Source organism: Schistocerca gregaria, chromosome 5, assembly GCF_023897955.1.
Source record: "Schistocerca gregaria isolate iqSchGreg1 chromosome 5, iqSchGreg1.2, whole genome shotgun sequence".
NCBI classification, from domain to species: domain Eukaryota; kingdom Metazoa; phylum Arthropoda; class Insecta; order Orthoptera; family Acrididae; genus Schistocerca; species Schistocerca gregaria.
The window spans coordinates 545901880-545919813 of NC_064924.1; the positions used below are offsets into that span (position 1 = coordinate 545901880).

The 17934-nt window shown below is 41.5% G+C and overlaps 1 protein-coding gene across 1 annotated transcript in view; it reads left to right on the forward strand.

Annotated features, from left to right (window-relative positions):
- LOC126272299 (trifunctional enzyme subunit alpha, mitochondrial) overlaps positions 1-16951 on the forward strand; it is a 153892-nt gene extending 136941 nt beyond the window's left edge. Inside the window, exons 11-12 of the mRNA XM_049975064.1 lie at positions 6974-7176; positions 16459-16951. Of these exons, the coding sequence (XP_049831021.1) occupies positions 6974-7176; positions 16459-16659 (404 nt within the window). The 3' untranslated portion in view covers positions 16660-16951. The remainder of the gene's footprint in view (positions 1-6973; positions 7177-16458) is intronic.
- Positions 16952-17934: the final 983 nt, after the last annotated feature.

A 17934-nucleotide genomic window follows, 5' to 3' on the forward strand; every position in this document is an offset into this window, starting at 1 on the left:
AAATGAAATCTGGGTCAGTCTTGATCAAAATAGCATCCTCTGCCCAGTCACAGGTGTTACTCGCTTGTGAAAACCTTGGGATCTTTCTGTAACCATCATGCCCCATAAGAGCTAAATATGGTTCAGGGTATCATATTTCATAGTGAACCTTTTTTTCTGTCTGACGATGAGCTGCACACTAATTTAGAGTGGTGAGGTGTTCATTTCATTCAGCGTGTCCACTGGGATCCGAGAGATAATCAGGTTGCCACTGGTGCCATCATCTTGGTCTGCTTCAGGGCTGATACATTACTCGAGAAGGTCAAAGTGATGGTCTACCTCTGTGATGTAAGGCCCTATATCCCTCCCCCAATGTGGTGCTTTAAATGATGGAAGTTTGGCGTATGTCTTCCCTCTGTACTTCCAGTGTCACATATCGAGATTGTGGACACCCATCACATCCCAATACTCAATGTTCCCTGCCTCCCATCTGTGTCAACTGCGGAGATCACTATTCACCTTGCTCGCCTGACTACAGGATTCTCCAGAAAGAAAGGAAAATGATGGAGTAAAAGACCCTGGACCAACTGACCTATGCTGAGGCTAAGAGGAAATTTGAATGCCTACATCCTGTACATATGACATTGCCTTAAACCACTGCTACAACTGTTTTAGCCCCATCAGCTCCTCCAACCCCAGTCGCCTCTCAGAGTCGGAGACTACACCTGCCTCCTTGCGGGTGGGAGACACTTCCCTCCCTGTTGCTCCTGGACCACCTACTTCGGGAGCAACACCCTCCCAACCATTGGGGATATCAGTCCCCACTTCTGTCCTGGAGAAGTGGGAGTCTTCTTCGGCTCCTCTCGCTAGTAAGGGGTCCCTTGTGTCACTCCATTCCCAGGTTTCTGCTAGTGGAAAAGATGACACCCACCAGTCGCTGAAGAGCACAAAAGCAGCTGGTCGTAGGGCTTCACACCCCTCCTCAGTCCCGGAGACTGAATCAGTGAAGTCCTCCCAGACAGGGAAACCCAAGGAGCAGTGAGAAAAATCCAAAAAGATGATCCCCAAGACCAAGGGAATTGCGGTGGCACCCACATCACTGCTACCTACAAGCTCTGTGTCTGGGGGTGATGCGTCAGCTGAGGACTTAGATTTCGCCACATCCTCAGACATAATGGATATAGTCTGCTCAGGTAATAAGTCTGAGGCAGCAGGTGACTCTGAGGAGTAAACTGCCTCATTGAATGTTCCATTCCTTCCCAGTCTCACTATGACGTCATCCTTCAATGGAATTGTGGCGGTTTTGTTCACCACCTAGCTGAGCTACGGCAACTGTTAAGCTTTACACCTGCTTTCTGCATTGCTCTCCAGGAAACCTGGTTCCCAGCAATATGGACCTCTGCCCTCCGTGGCTATAAGGGATATTACAGGAACCGTAGCCACTATAGTAGTGTGTCAGGTGGAGTTTGTGTTCATGTTCTAAACTTAGTATGTAGTGAAACTGTGCCCCTTCAAACCCCCTCTTAAAGCTGTGGCTGTCAAAGTAAGGACGACACAGGAAATAACTGTCTTCCTCCAGATGGTGCAGTACCCCTGAGTGTATTAGCTGCACTGATCAATCAACTCACTAAACCTTCCTTACTTAAGGGAGATTTTAACACCCAAAGCCTCTTGTGGGGTAGTACCGTGCTTACTGACTGAGGCAAAGATGATGAAAATTTACATTTCTCAGTCTCCTAAATACTTGGGCTGCCACATTTTTCAGTGTGGCTCATGGTAGTTACTCGGCCATTGATTTATCAATTTGCAGCCCAGGACTTCTCCCATTTATCCACTGGAGAGCACATGATGACCTGTGTGGTAGTGACCCCTTCCCCATCTTGCTGTCACTGCTCCAGTGTCAGGCCCATGGACACCTGCCCAAATGGAGTTTAAACAAGACGGACTGGGAAACTTCTACCTCTGCTGTCACCATTGAATCTCCCCAACACAGTAACATCGATGTGATAGTTGAGCAGGTGACAACAACAATTGTTTCTGGGACAGAAAATGTGATCACTTGCTCTTTAGGGTGCTCCTGGGAAAAGGCAGTCCCTTAGTGGTCGCCAGAAGTCACTGAAGCAATTAAGGAGCGTCGGCAAACTCTACTGCAGCATAAGTGGCACCCTTCCCTGGAGCACCATAGCCTTTAAACAGCTCCGTGTCCACATTCGCCAACTTATCAAACAACGGAAGCAAGACTGTTGGTAGAGATAAGTCTTGACCATTGGGTGCCATACCTCACCTTCCTAAGTCTGGGCGAGGACCAAACGTGTTTTTGGGTACCATACCCCAACAGGTGTTAACATAAATGGTATGTTATCTACCGATGCTATCACGATTGCTGAGCACTTCGCTGAGCACTGTGCTCAAGCGTCTACACCAGCCTTTCGCGCTCTCGAACAGCAACTGGAAGGGAAGTCCTCTCATTCCCCACCACAGTGGATCCAATAACGCCCCATTTACAGAGTGGGAGCTCCTCAATGCCCTTGCACATAATCCTGACACTGCTCCTAGGCCAGATCGGATCCACAGTCAGTTGATTAAACATCTCTCATCTGACTACAAGTGGCATTTCCTTGTCACCTCCAACCAGATCTGCTGCGATGGCGTCTTTCCATCGCAATGCAGGGAGAGCACCATCATTTCGGTGCTCAGAACTGGTAAAAACCTGCTTGATGTGGATAGCAATTGGCCCATCAGCTGCACCAACTTTCTTTGTAAGCTGCTGGAATGTATGGTGTGTCGGCAGTTGGGTTGGGTGGCCTACTGGCTCCATGTCAGGGCAGCTTCTGCCAGGGTTGCTCTACCACTGATAATGTTGTGTCCCTCAAGTCTGCTATCCGAACAGCTTTTTCCAGATGCAAACACATGGTTGCCATCTTTTTTGATTTACAAAAAGCATAGGACACAACCCGGCGATATCATATCCTTGCCACATTATACAAGTAGGATCTCCAAGGTCTGCTCCTGATTTTTATCCAAAATTTCCTGTTGCTTCGTACTTCCCATGTCCAAGTTGGTGCCTCCCATAGCTCCCACCATATCCAGGAGAATGGGTTCTCACAGCACTCTGTATTGAGTGTCTCTCTATTTTTAGTTGCTATTAATGGTCTAGCATCAACTGAGCAGCTGTAGGGCCGTCCATCTCACCTTCTCTGTATGCTGACGACTTCTGCATTTCGTACTGCTACACCAGTACTTGTGTTACTGAGCGGCACCTACAAAGCGCCATCCACAAGGCGCAGACATGGGCACTAGCCCAAGGTTTCCATTTTCCGGGCGCAAAGTTGTGTGTTCTACACTTCTGTCAGCATCATACTGTTCATCTGGAACCAGAACTTTACCTTACTGATGATCTGCTCATTGTAGTGGAGACATATCGATTCTTAGGACCAGTTTTCAACACCCAATCGACTTGGGTTCCTCAGCTGTGACAGCTTAAGCAGAAGTGCTGGGAGCACCTCAGTGCCTTCCACTGCCTGAGCAACACCAACCGGGATGCAGATCATTCTACACCGCTGCAGCCCTATAGAGCCCTTGTTCAGTCCCACCTGGACTATGGGAGCCTAGTTTGTGGTTCGGTGGCATTAAATTTACTCGACCCAGTGCACCACTGTGGTGTTTGCCTAGTGGCAGGAGGTTTTAGGATGAGTCCAGTGACGAGCTTCCCGGTGGAGCCTGGAGTCCCTCCATTGTAGGTTAGGTGTGCACAACTGCTGGCCAGTTATGTTGCATACGTTTGTAGTTCTCCTGCGCATCCAAATTACTGTCTCCTTTTACCACCCACAGCAGTTCATCTCCGGCATCGGTGGCCCAAGTCAGTGGTTCCAGTTGCAGTTTGTGTCTGATCCCTTCTTGCCAAACTGGAGTCCTTGTCTTTATCACCTGTACTCGAGGTCCATTCTCGTACACCTCCATGGTCCTTATCTAGGCCACGGCTTTGCTTGGACCTTTCACATGGCCCTAAGGATTCAGTTAACCCCGCGGCTCTCCGCTGCCACTTCCTCTCAATTTCTGACGTGCTGAGGCCATGAAGTGGTTTTACACCGATGGCTCGATGGCTGATGATCATGTCGGCTTCACATATCTCCATGGAGGACATACTGAACAGCATTCCTTGCCCAATGGCTGAAGTTTTTTCACTGACAAGCTGGTGGCTATATTTCGTGCTCTTGAGCACATCCATTCATGCCCTGGGGAGTTGTATGTTCTGTGTACTGACTCCTTGAGCATCCTACAAGCTGTCTACCAGTGCTTCCGTCATCATTCTTTTTTAGTGACCATCCAGGACTTACCTATGCCCTGGAACGGTCCAGTTGTTCAGTGGTGATTGTGTGGACCCCAGGTCACATCAGAATCCCAGGCAACGAACTTGCCAACAGGCTATGCGGAAACTGCTTATGGAGATCGGCTTCACGGCAGCTGACTTGTGTTCAGTACTATGCCTCAAGGTTTTTCGGCTTTGGGAGGAGGAATGGCATAACCTCAGTAAACACAACAGGCTGCCTGCCTTTAAGTACACTGTGAACATGTGGAAGACCTCCACGCAGGCCTCTCGCAGGGACTCTGTGGTTCTCTGTCACCTCCGCATTGGGCATGCTTGGGCGACAAACGGCTACCTCCTGCGCCATGATGATCCAACTCAGTGTTGGTGCGCTGCTTATCTTGGTGAGCTGTCCTCCTTTGGCTGCCTGCGATGGACTCTTCAGTTACCAGACTCTTTGCCATTAATTTTAGCTGACAACGCCTCATCGGCTTTTTAGTTTTATGTTTTATACGTGATGGTGGATTTTTATCATTCTATACAGGGTGTTACAAAAAGGTACGACCAAACGTTCAGGAAATATTCCTCAGACACAAATAAAGAAAAGATGTTATGTGGACATGTGTCCGGAAATGCTTAATTTCCATGTTAGAGCGCATTTTAGTTTCATCACAATGTACCGTACTTCCTCGGTTCACCGCCATGATTTCATACGGGATACTCTACCTGTGCTGCTAGAACATGTGCCTTCGCAAGTACGACACATGTGGTTCATGCAAGATGGAGCTCCTGCACATTTCAGTCAAAGTGTTCGTACGCTTCTCAACAACAGATTCGGTGACCGACGGATTGGTAGAGGCGGACCAATTCCATGCCCTCCACGCTCTCCTGACCTCAACCCTCTTGACTTTCATTTATGGGGGCATTTGAAAGCTCTTGTCTACGTAGCTCTTGTCTACTCTTCGTGCTCGTACTGTGGACGCCTGTGATACAATACGCCATTCTCCAGGGCTGCATCAGCGCATCAGGGATTCCATGCGACGGAGGGTGGATGCATGTATCCTCGCTAACGGATGACATTTTGAACATTTCCTGTAACAAAGTGTTTGAAGTCACGCTGGTATGTTCTGTTGCTGTGTGTTTCCATTCCATGATTAATGTGATTTGAAGAGAAGTAATAAAATGAGCTCTAACATGGAAAGTAAGCGTTTCCGGACACATGTCCACATAACATATTTTCTTTCTTTGTGTATGAGGAATGTTTCCTGAAAGTTTGGCCGTACCTTTTTGTAGCACCCTGTATAAGTTTTCGCGCACGTCCTTTGTCCCTTTGTGTTCTCCACTCTAGTGCCTTTAGGCTGAACAGTTTAATGTGTCACTGAGTGGCTGGCGTTTCCTTTTTATTCTCGTGGTCAGCCATCCAGCGTCATCTGCTCTCTTGTTTTTATTCCTTCTACCTGATTCTTGCTTCTCTCTGTGTTTTTTTTCCTGTTTTGTCCATAGTAGTGTTGGTTGTCCTCCTTTCATTCTTCTGGTTCTTCCATTCTCCTGTTCTTGAACTGTACTTCTCCTTTCTTTTCTCCTTTCTTTCCTTATTTCTCTTTTGTAATTATTTTACAAGGAACAAGGACCGGTGAACTCGCAGTTTGGTCCCTTTCCCCCCTCCTTTAAGACAAGCGACCAACCAACCACTTTGACAAAGAGATCATTTATAGTATTATCAGTAACTTATTTTTGGGACATGAATAGGCTGATAACATAAGGAATGTTAATTTCTCAGGATTTTTGTAAATTCCTTAACACTATCTAAATTGGCAGTGTGGTGAGTTATGGGACTGACTCAGGCAGCAGAATTTCTATCTGAAATAACAGCAGACCTGCAGCACCTACAGTTCTGTTGGACTGTCTAAAAGAGGCTGTGGAAAGGCCTGCTCCATAAGGGTAACAAGTAATAAAAACTAAAGAGTTTTAAAAAGGAAACCAGCTTCCAGTAATAATATTGTGTATCTATGCTGACAGAAGCTGAAGAAATGAATTAAATTCTGTACTATGACTGAGAGGAACTTGCCTAGGCACATGTGATAGCCATTACACCACTGTAGCAGTATAGGTAACACAAACTTCCGTTCATGCCTTCAGCTTACTTTCCCCTTCTAAAATTGTAAGGCTGAAGGCATGAATTGAAGTTTTTCATAAACTTGAGAATTTCTGGTCCATAAGACTTTGTTACAATCCTTAATCATATGTCTGAATTACTCTAGTAACTTTCTCTCATTTGCTATTCATACCACATTAGCTGGTGATCTAGTTATTTTACGAAGTTATGGCAAGAATCTTTTTCTGGAGGCTCTTAATTTTTGTAGTTGTTTCAGATTTTGCACTTTTCCTATAGCAGTCCCCAAGTCTATTGCAAAAGTGTGTGTTAGTTTTATTTTTCCTTTCCTAATTTATAGCTTGACATTGTATAGGAAGAATAGTTTACACCATCTAACTTTGTGAATGTGAACAAGTGTACTTACTGTAATGAAGTTATAGTTTCCTCTTGAATAACATTTTGTTCATTAACATTTCATTCTGTGATATTCTTTTACATTAATTACTGTTAGGCGCTAATGACAAATGCAAAATATAAAAGTTTGTAGTACATTTTTTAAAGGTTTTGAAGAAATGTGCTTCCATCATTTGCAGGCCGCAAGTCTGGGAAAGGATGCTACATTTATGAACCAGGGCGAAAGGATAGGGATATGAATGAAGAAGCGAAAAACATTATCCAAAGATACAAACTTGAACCCAAAGGTTCCACAGAAACTGAAGACCAGCAGTTGCGAATGGTGTCAAGATTTGTGAATGAAGCAGTTCTCTGTTTGCAAGAAAACATCTTAGCCAATCCTGTAAGTTTCTATTTAATTTCTATTAAATATCCACCTTCTGTAATTTTCTAACTGAAAATAAGTAGAACCATTCAAAAAGCTATACACAGTTAATTCTCATGTGAATGGAAGAAAGCCTGCCAAGTGACTGGGACCTTTTATAGAAGAGCATTGTTCACTATAAGGTTTCAGAATTCTACGTTCATGGAGAGTATGCCCACACACTAAGAGGTGACAGATACCTTGAACATTACAACTGGCTTCACAAGAGGATAAAATATGAAAGGCAGAACTTTAAGTATTATATTCAGTTACAAAGGATACAACAGTGAAAGATGCTCACATGGAAGTAGCACATATTGTAGCAGCTAGGTGTAGATTTCTGAGAAAAAATGGGAATAGTCAGGAAAGGGAATTGCAGTTGGTCGATAGGGATCTGAATGAGACTTGGGTCCACTTAAACTGCGCAAGGAAGCATGTACTAGACTGCAAAGGACAATTGCAATATGAATCTTGATTGACAGTGAAAACAGACTTACAATTTGTCATTCAGAAGTGAACATTGCTTCAACAGATAACCATGAAAAGATGATAAGCTGCATTTTTAAATACTTTCTTTTTATTTGTTAGATGGATTTAGCATAGTAAAAGGTGTCAACTAAGAACTAGGCTGAGGAGGGAGGAGCTTTAATTGCTTGCATTTGATGATTAAGATAACCAATTGTGTTAGATACGAATGTCCAATCCAGACATTTCATGCCATGCAGCTGATAGTACTTAAAATGTTAATGCATCGCTTGAATGGGAACAAATGTGGGTAGGTTTCTCACAAACTTACACTGCATAAAGCATGGTGAGTTCATCCATAAACCATCTCGACTTGATGTTTTATGGATGAGACTATGATCATCTGATTTTGAAAGGCTCCCGTACCTTACTAGATTAAATTTGTTTGAATATATAACAACACACGCCTTGGGAGACCAATTGCTCACACTTATTATAGGGATTAATTAACTACTGGAAGAATATATGAAGGCAAGCTAATAGAATTGGAAGAGGAGTTATATAAGATCAAGTAGCTTGTAAGATTATCAGTATTGGAGTGGGGAAAGAAAAACATGAATTAAAATTGATCATGTATTGTATTACAGAGTAACAGGACAATGAGGAAATTTTGGGATAAACTTCATTGTGAACAAGGGAATTACAATAAATACTAGATGTTCAGGAAACCTTGGATAGAGCAGCAGGGCTTGTTTCAAAAATAATTAATAGCAAACCACACTATAAGACTACGCTAAGCACTTTTAATGGTGAAGTAGGACAAAAACTAAAGAAACATTTTTCAGTAGAAAATGTTTGTTATGATACCAGAAATAAGTAGAATTTTCAGATAACAAGTTTTGTGCTTGACACAGTCTTTCCAAAGAAAGTAAAAAGAATATAGAACAATGGAAACTCCAGGTAAGAATATCAACAATGTAGGAAAAGATAAATTACTACTTACCATAATGAAGATGTGTTAAGTTGCAGACAAGCACAATTACTTACATAAAGCTTTCATCCACAGCCTTCGACAGCAAAAGAGAAAAAAACACCATTCATACACACAAGCAAGCACACCTCTTGCACGCATGACTGGAAACTCCAGCATCTTGGGCTGAAATGTCAGCATTCTGGCCCGAGATGCTGGAATTGGCAGTCATGTGTGCATGAGACATGCTTGCTTGTGTGTATGAATAGTGTGTGTTTCTTTTTCGCTGATGATGGCTGTGGTTGTTAGCTTTATGTAAATGTCTTTTAATTGTGCCTGTGTGTATCTTAATGTGTATCCTGCATGGTAAGTATCAAACGTATTTTTTGCTACAGTGTTAAAAATAAAATATTCTTGGCAAGGACCAAATGAAACTAAAAATAAAATCTGATGCATTTCATCAAATAACACAGAAAAAAAAAACCATTTTTGTATTGTAATTGGTTATAGATTTGAGAGATGCAGAGTAAAATACATCAGATACAAAGACTAGTTGAGCAGGAAGCCATTCAGAAATGTAGTGTGTCGAAGTGAAATAAAAAAAAAAAAAATTCTGATGATAGATTGTAGTTGAATTAATCACTGGTTGCCTTGTATTTTCTTGAAACTGTAGACCTGCTATGCCATTCCACTAATTATACCATGTGATGTTATTAAATGATCTATGGAGGGTTGATGGCTGTGAGAGAGCTCACAAATATGTCAGCTTGCTACAAACTGATGTAACTTCCATTCATTTTGTTGCTCAATAAAACAATTACACAGTTTACTTACAGATCTCACATTTGATCAAGCAGTCCACAGGTGTACTGCTAGTTCATAATGGCCAATGGGTACAATATTTTGGCTATCAGACATGTTGCCATCACAAGGTGTGCTGATGAACTGAGCTCCTGAGAATGCACAGCTGACTTATGTATGTGCCTTCAAAACACAGAGTGGCAACCCTCTGTTGGAAAATTTGAACACCTGCTTCTGTAGAGGTGCGCCATTCAGTAGAGGTGCACCACACTAAATACTGGTGTGCTACAATTCCCTGCTCTCACAGCAACATCCCATTTTTGAACATTTAATTCCAGTGCAGTTTTTAACATATTGTCCTCTATCAGATCATGCAAACCAACTTAACTATTTGCAGACTGTGTGTGTGTGTGTGTGTGTGTGTGTGTGTTTACAGTCGCTTGTATTTCTTACTGTCACATACATCAGTTTGCTGTCAAACTTACTTACTTACAAGTGCGCCCGCCACTTTCTACTTCTATACAACATTTTCTGAACTTCCTACACAGCCCTCTTTATAGCAGCTACCTTTTATTTTTGTTATAACACCTAAACTGTAAATCTTCACTTTCTTATTGTGATTTTTTTCCCCCTCCAAATTTTCAGTTACTCCATTTGTCTCTCAACCATCCAGCCATGAAACCTGCTCATTCTATCTCTGTCAATTCTCTGCTTTGTCCTTCCAAAACTCCAGTTACATATCTTCTTTGTAAAATCCTGTCTGGCACATGGTATCCCATGCAATGGGCTTTACCATCTCAGGCTGCCACCCATCCTGCTGCAACAACCTTTTCCAATTAACTGTATGAGACAGCAAGAACTAGTAAAGATCCAGAAGTTGTTTTACACTAGAAAAATTGTTGTAACATACTGAGAAAAGTTGTAAGGAAATCAAGAAATATGTGTGTTAGAGAAGAAATTAACAACTCTGGCAATAAAATCAAATCAATATGGAATGCTATTAGAAGGGAGAATTCTTAACGCTATTTTCAAATGTTCCTGTGCAAAGGCAAGCCCAGGAGATTTGCCCCAATTTAATTATCTTACCACTGAAGAGATGAATGAAATAAGTATTAGTGTCAGGGATGTTGAGAAACAGCTGAAATTGTTTAAATTGAACAGAGCTCCAGGCCTCAGTGGAATCCCTGAGAGATTATATACTGAATTTGCGTTTGAGTTAGCTGCTCTTCTCTCTCTAATCTATTGTAGATTCCTTGAACAAAAAACTCTGCAGTTCTTGAAAAAAAGCACAGGTCATACTGGTCTACAAGGAGGGTAATAGAAGTGATCCACAAAACTATTGTCCAATATCCCTGACATCAATCTTAGAACATATTCTGAGATCAAACATAATGATGTATCATGAACAGAATGACCACTTTATTGCCAACCAGCATTAATTCTGAAAACTTTGATCATGTAAACCCAACTTGCTTTTTCCTCACATGACATACTGAAAGCTTTGCATCAAGGCAGTCAGGTAGCTGCAGAATTCTTTGATTTCCTGTGCTTATCGTCAAAAGTTCGATCATATGGGGTATCAATTGAAATTTGTTACTGGATTGATGACGTTTGGTAGGGAGGGCACAGCATATCTTCTTGGATGGACAGTCATCGTAAGATAATGTTGTATATTAATGATCTGGCAGACCATATTAGTAGTAACATGAGGCATTTTGCAGATAATGCAGTTCTCTATAATGAAATACTATTTGAAAGAAGCTGCATAAATATTAAGTCAGACCCTGCTTGATAAGATTTCAAAGTGGTGCCAAGATTGGCAACTTGCTTCGACGTTCAGAAATGTAAAATTGTGCACTTCACCAAATGAAAAAAAAAAAAACAACACAATATCCTATGACTAAAATATCAATGAGCCATTGTTGGAATTGGCCAAATCTTACAAATACATGGGTGTAACACTCTGTTGGGATATTAAATGGAATGATCACAGAGGCTCATTCATGGGTGAAGTGGGTGGTAGACTTCAGTTAATTGATAGAATACAGGGCAAGTGCAATCAGTCTACAAAGGAGATTGCCTGTAAATTACTCATACAACCCATCCTAGAATATAGCGGAAGTGTGTGGGACGCGTACCAAATAGGACTAACACGGCATATTGAACATATACAGAGAAGGGCAGCATGAATAGCTGAAGGTTTGTTTAATCTGTGGGAGAATGTGGCAGAGGTGTTGAAGGAAGTGAAGTGGAGGACACTTGAAGATAGGCTGTCTCAGGATAGTTTACATCTATTAACAAAGTTTCAAGTATTGGTTTAATGGTGACTCTAGGAATATACTGCAGTCCTTTACATATCACTCACTTAGGGGTTGTGAAAATAAGAGTAGAACAATTACTGCACGCACAGAAGCAAGCAATCAATCATTCTTTCTTCCCGCGCTCCATATGTGAATGGAACAGGAAAATCCATGTGTGAATGGAACAGGAAAAAACCCCTAATAACTGGTACAATGGGATGTACCCTCTGCCAAGCATCTCTCAGTAGTTTGCAGAGTGTGACTGTTAGGTAGGACTTCATGCTACTTGCTTGAAGTGCAGATAAGCAAAGCAAATACTGTCATGGATGTGGCTAAGCCATTTTTTTGCAATTTCTGTCCTTCCAAGAAACTTCCCGGTATTAGTATTGGCATTTCCACTCTGAAGGAAGATGGAAAGATCAATGAGTTTCCATTGAGTTATCTTCTACCAGATTATCTGAATTTCTACTTTGTATTTAACTTAATAAGCATTACAGGTCTTTTTATGGCAATAAATATACAACCATCATTGGTGTCTTGTCTGTTGCGGTATCTGTTCGTTTATAATTTAATATTTCACTGGCATTTATTTCTGTTTTCAGCCAACTATCTGATCCAAGTTTTACATGTACATTATTACTGGTAATGAGTGGGAGTAATTCTGAAATCTTACCTGGAACACTACTGCAGTTAACTAGTGTTAAGTTTATAATTTATTTTTGTGGCTTATACTTATGTAATCCTCTCCGTACCTACAGATGACCTGCTCATGGCTCCTTGGAGTACTATGCCCAACTTCTAACCCCAGCTGATAAATTTAAACTAAAACTAGTAGCCTACATAATGTGGAAGACATAGATGGTTTACTTTTGTTGTTAGATTATAGGGTGTTTTCCCTATCAGTGTGAGTGATATAAAAGGTGAGGTCTTACTCACCTAAACTTAGGTTATTTAGTAATCTGTAAATATCCAGTATGTAGTTACATGCCCACTTCCGCAGCCGAGTGGTCAGTGTGGCAGAATGCAATGGAGGTGGCTCGGGTTCGTGCTTGAGAATTGGATGTTGTGTTGTCTTCATCAACATTTCGTCCCCGTCAACATGCAAGTCAATGAAGTGGTGTCAGCTAATTTGACTTGCACCTGGTGGCCGATATACCTGCCAGAAAATGCTAGCTGTGTGAACATTAACCTGTAGTCACATGCACATCCAGACACATTATGGATGAGTAAACACTAAACTGACTGCTTCTGCTTAATATCGATAGAAATAAGATGGATAAAAATATGGAACATGAAGTTAAATGTTACACAACTGATCACTAATGCCGTAAAATTTCAAACTCATCACCAACTAAACTATCCTCAACAGTTCTAGAGTAGTTTTCAGATCTTTAAAGAGTGAAAACAGAAAGAAGTTGAAGGCAATGAGTAGTTGGACAAAGGAGCAATAAATGAATGTAAAAATGGCCTGGAGTGCATTTGGTGCACTAAATAGAATTTTCCAAACTACACTTCGGATGTGTCTGAAAATAAAAGTTTGCAGTCAGTGTGAATCACCAGTTATGTCTTCTAACTGTAAGACATGGAATTTGATAGTTAAAAACATTAAAAAATTGATGATTGTTTAGTGAATTGCACATTTGGAATTACAAATAGAGAGATTAAAACAAACAAATGGATCAGTAAAAAGACTGGAATGGAAGACATTATTATGGTTGTTTCTGAAATTGATTTAGCTGAGATGTGGGCAGACAGTTGAGTGGGAGAGTCACCAAGAAACTTCTTTGTTGGATCCAAAAACATTAGTAAAGACCAAGGCAATGACCTGGTGGAATGTGGGTAGAGCAATTGGAAAACGTGCATGAATGTTGTGAATGCTTGTAGTGGAAGACTTCAATGCCTAATAAGACCTAAATGAAGCCTATTCCAAGCAATGGGTGTCAAATGGTGATTTATCGAAGGGTCGTGCCACATGTTCAAGAAGTGAGAGAACTTATATTTTAGACACAAGAAAGGAAGAAATTTCAGTGATTGAAGATTGGCTGCTTTGAAAGTAAATGTGTGGGAGAAAGTTAAATGGCACATAAATCTGTACAGCCCTGAGGTGGCGATGCTCTTCCCTCAATGATTTAGTACAACCAGATAGAACATATATAGTGTAAGTTTATAAATTAAAGGGACAGTTGTCAAGAAATGACGTGTGTGTTGTGCTGTAATTGGCAAATCATGGTAGAGAATTTCATAGATTTATTACCACTGCTTTAAGTGACAGCTCTTACACTGAGTTAGCAGGTACAGGGACAGTTCTTCATTGTAGGACAATAGAAAATCATTCAAAAAAAAAATGTTATACTACTTATCATTTTCTTCCATCAGACTTGTCAAACTTTTTCCTTCCCTTGACCTTCCACCTTCCTTCCTCCACACAATAAATCAGCTCACTCAAAAAAACTGCTAGACAATGCACCACCTGCACTGTCATATACTCGTGCTCATAAATTAAGGATAATTGCAGAATGAGGTGCCACACAGTGTGGCACTACACAAAACTGGTGCTAATAGCATAGGCATGTAGGGAACACACACGACACAGATCTGCAAGTCCACAATATTGGTGATAAGTTGAGAAAACTGTCTCGAAACACGCCACTGTTTCCTACGAACGTATCCCAACATCATTCTGGGATATGATCACCATGCACCTGTACATAGGCCGCGCAACGGGTTGGCATACTCTGGTTCAAGTGGTCGACCAGCTGCTGGGGTATAATCTCCCATTCATGCACCAGTGCCTGTCGGAGCTCCTGAAGTGTCGTAATGTATTTGAAGATGTGCAGTGATATGTTGACCGAGAGCATCCCAGACGTGCTCGATGGGGCTTAGGTCTGGAGAACAGGCAGGCCACTCCATTCACCTGATATCTTCTGTTTCTAGGTACTCCTCAACGATGGCAGCTCAGTGGGGCCATATGTTGTCATCCATCAGGAGGAAGGTGGGACCCACTGCACCCCTGAAAAAGGCGGACATACTGGTGCAAAATGATGTCCCGATACACCTGACCTGTTACAGTTCTTCTGTCAAAGACATGCAGGGGTGTATGTGCACCAATCATAATCCCATCCCACACCATCAAACCATGACCTCCATATGGGTCCCTTTCAAGGGCATTAAGGGGTTGGTAATTGGTTCCTGGTTTACGCCAGGTGAAAACCCGGCGAGAATCACTGCTCAGACTATACCTGGACTCGTCCGTGAACATAACCTGGGACCACTGTTCCAATGATTATGTACTGTGTTCTTGATACCAGGCTTTACAGGCTCTCCTGTGACCAGGGGTCAGTGAAATGCACCTTGCAGATCTCCGGGTGAAATAACCATATCTGTTCAGCCGTCTGTAGACTGTGTGTCTGGAGACAACTGTTCCAGTGGCTGCAGTAAGGTCCCGAGCAAGGCTACCGGCAGTACGTTGTGGCCCATCTGCGGGCACTGATGGTGAGATATCGGTCTTCTTGCAGTGTTGTACACTGTCGATGTCCCATACTGCAGCGCCTGGACAAGTTTCCTGTCTGCTGGAATCATTGCCATAATCTTGAGATCATACTTTGTGCCACATGAAGGGCCCGTGCTGCGACCGGCTGTGTTTGATCAGCCTCCAGTCATCCTAGTATTCTACCTCTCATAAGGTCATCAATATGTGTTCTTTGAGCCATTTTCAACACACAGTCACCATTAGCACGTCTGAAGACGTCTGCACACTTACTCGCTGCACCGTATACTGACATGCACCAACACACCTCTGCGTATGTGGACTGCTGCCAGTGCCACCGAGTGACGACCGCAGGTCAAATGCACCTCATGGTCATACTCTGAGGTGATCTAAACCTGCAAACCACCCACCAGAGCATTGTTTCACCACATATTAGCATTATCTTAATTTTGCGAGAAAAGATCCTTGTTTCGTGCTGTGTACCGATACTGAAAAATTTGTGTGAACTTGGATATACATAAATATTGAAATAATCAAAACTGACTCGCCTTTAAAAACTTACAGATCCACAAAACAACACATATTGCTGTAATATTCATTGTAATTTTAAAAAAGGAAAAAAAAATTAAAAATACACTTGCTTAACAATGGAGCTGTAGCTGTTACACTACTGCGTGGTAGTTTTTGTTGTTGAGGTGCTTTGATGTCATTTTTATCAGGTATTATTTGTTCATCCATCAGTAATGTTGCAGCATGGGTGTAGTACCTGATGCGTCAGTTGGGTGTGACTCATTTCCAATATATCTCTGCACGCTGACCTGGGTGCTTCAAATTACTGCTGTTTGAGGACTAGGTTAAGAATGCAAGAGGAGTCAGCATGTTAGAAGATGTGGAGGTGATGACTATCTTACTTGTCCCCAAATGAAAATTTTTATCTTTTGTAATATATCGGACATTGGCCTCGGAATAAGTGTGTGTCAGGAATAGAATCACAGTGGAGAAGCAGAATTAGGGGAAATTGAAAAGGTCATCCCCACCTCGGACAAACATGTAGCTCTCACGCCCAAGATGTTCTCATTTTTGTCAATTTGTGTGTCATTAATTTAAGTCTTAATTTCCTAAGTAAATTTTATATTTATAGAAGCCTGAAAGTATATAAGTTTACTTAGAAATAGATTAAATTGACAGAAGATATTGTATGTCCCTGATGTGTACTAAAGAAACCTTTTATATTTCAGTTGGAAGGTGACATTGGAGCAGTGTTTGGACTAGGTTTCCCTCCATTCAGTGGTGGACCATTCAGATGGGTTGACCATTATGGAGCAAAGAATCTTGTACAGAAAATGGAACAATTTCAAGCCCACTACGGGGAGCCATTTAAGCCCTGTGAGCTATTGGTGTCCCATGCTAATGACAGTACGAAGAAGTTCTACCCTTAAAATTGTCATAGAGGACCAGAATGTGTCTTTTTATATTAAAACTCTATGAATTGAAATGTGTTGGTCTTATGTTAGATTGAAAGGCATTTTTTGAATAGATTTAGGAAGAAATGGAAATGCACTGACAGTTTTGAAAGTATTCTATGTAAATATTAATGAAAAATGTGTAACAGTAAGGTACATGTCATTTGCCTGTTCCTGTCACTGAAACTGACTGCTTTTTATACCTGCATGAATATTTGTTTTGTTTATGATGTATGAGTTTTGAAATATATTTTTATATTGCTGTTAACTAGCAGAAGTTCTAGTCAATTTACTGCTGTGAAAGCTCTTAGTACCTTTGTATTTCCTGAAGAGAGGAGGAGAAATATTTCGGTATCTCAAACCATACGATGCACAATGACAAAGAGTTAAACAATTGTGGTATTGAACTGATAATTGATAATGGCATTAGGAAAGGCAACTGACCATAGAGATTCGCTGTTGTACAGTGTAAAACACATTCATTCATATATTAATTCATTATGTTCCATAGGTCTCATCAATGATAACCTTAAGGCTTACGAAATAAATTGAGATGCACATTAAGAAAACTGATGCAGTATTTAGAAAAATTATTTGTACACTCTGTCAGCAATAAAGTGTCACTACACTGCTCAATACTATTTGTGCTTACACTGCTCTTTTGAAGTGGCAGGTGGCTTTATAAAACATACAGATGGATTCACACATGACACCCCCCCCCCCCCCCGACACACACACACACACACACACACACACACACACACACACACACACACACACACAGAGAGAGAGAGAGAGAGAGAGAGAGAGAGAGAGAGAGAGAGAGAGATATGTAGGAAAAAAGTAATAAAAAAGGAAAATTAAACTCTTGTCAATGGGCAATTTTTATTAATCCAGCAGGAAACTAGCACATAGGAAAGAAATATGTTGATCACTTACAAATACTGGCAGACTGTATCAATTATGACTATTACAACATAATTTTTAAAAAGTCTTGTTCCATGAAGAAGCACAGGCACTGGACTCGGCGACTTGCAAACCTAAGGTGTGGTACATGTACGTCAATGATACTTTCGTTGTGTGGAGCCATGGTGAAGAACAGCTCGGTGACTTCCTAAGACACTTGAACAGCCTCCATGCCAACATAACATTTACCATAGAAGTAGAAAAGGACAAGAAAATGCCATTTCTAGATGTGCTGGTCACAAGGGACGGCGAAAACCTGGGATACAGCATGTATCGAAAACCGAC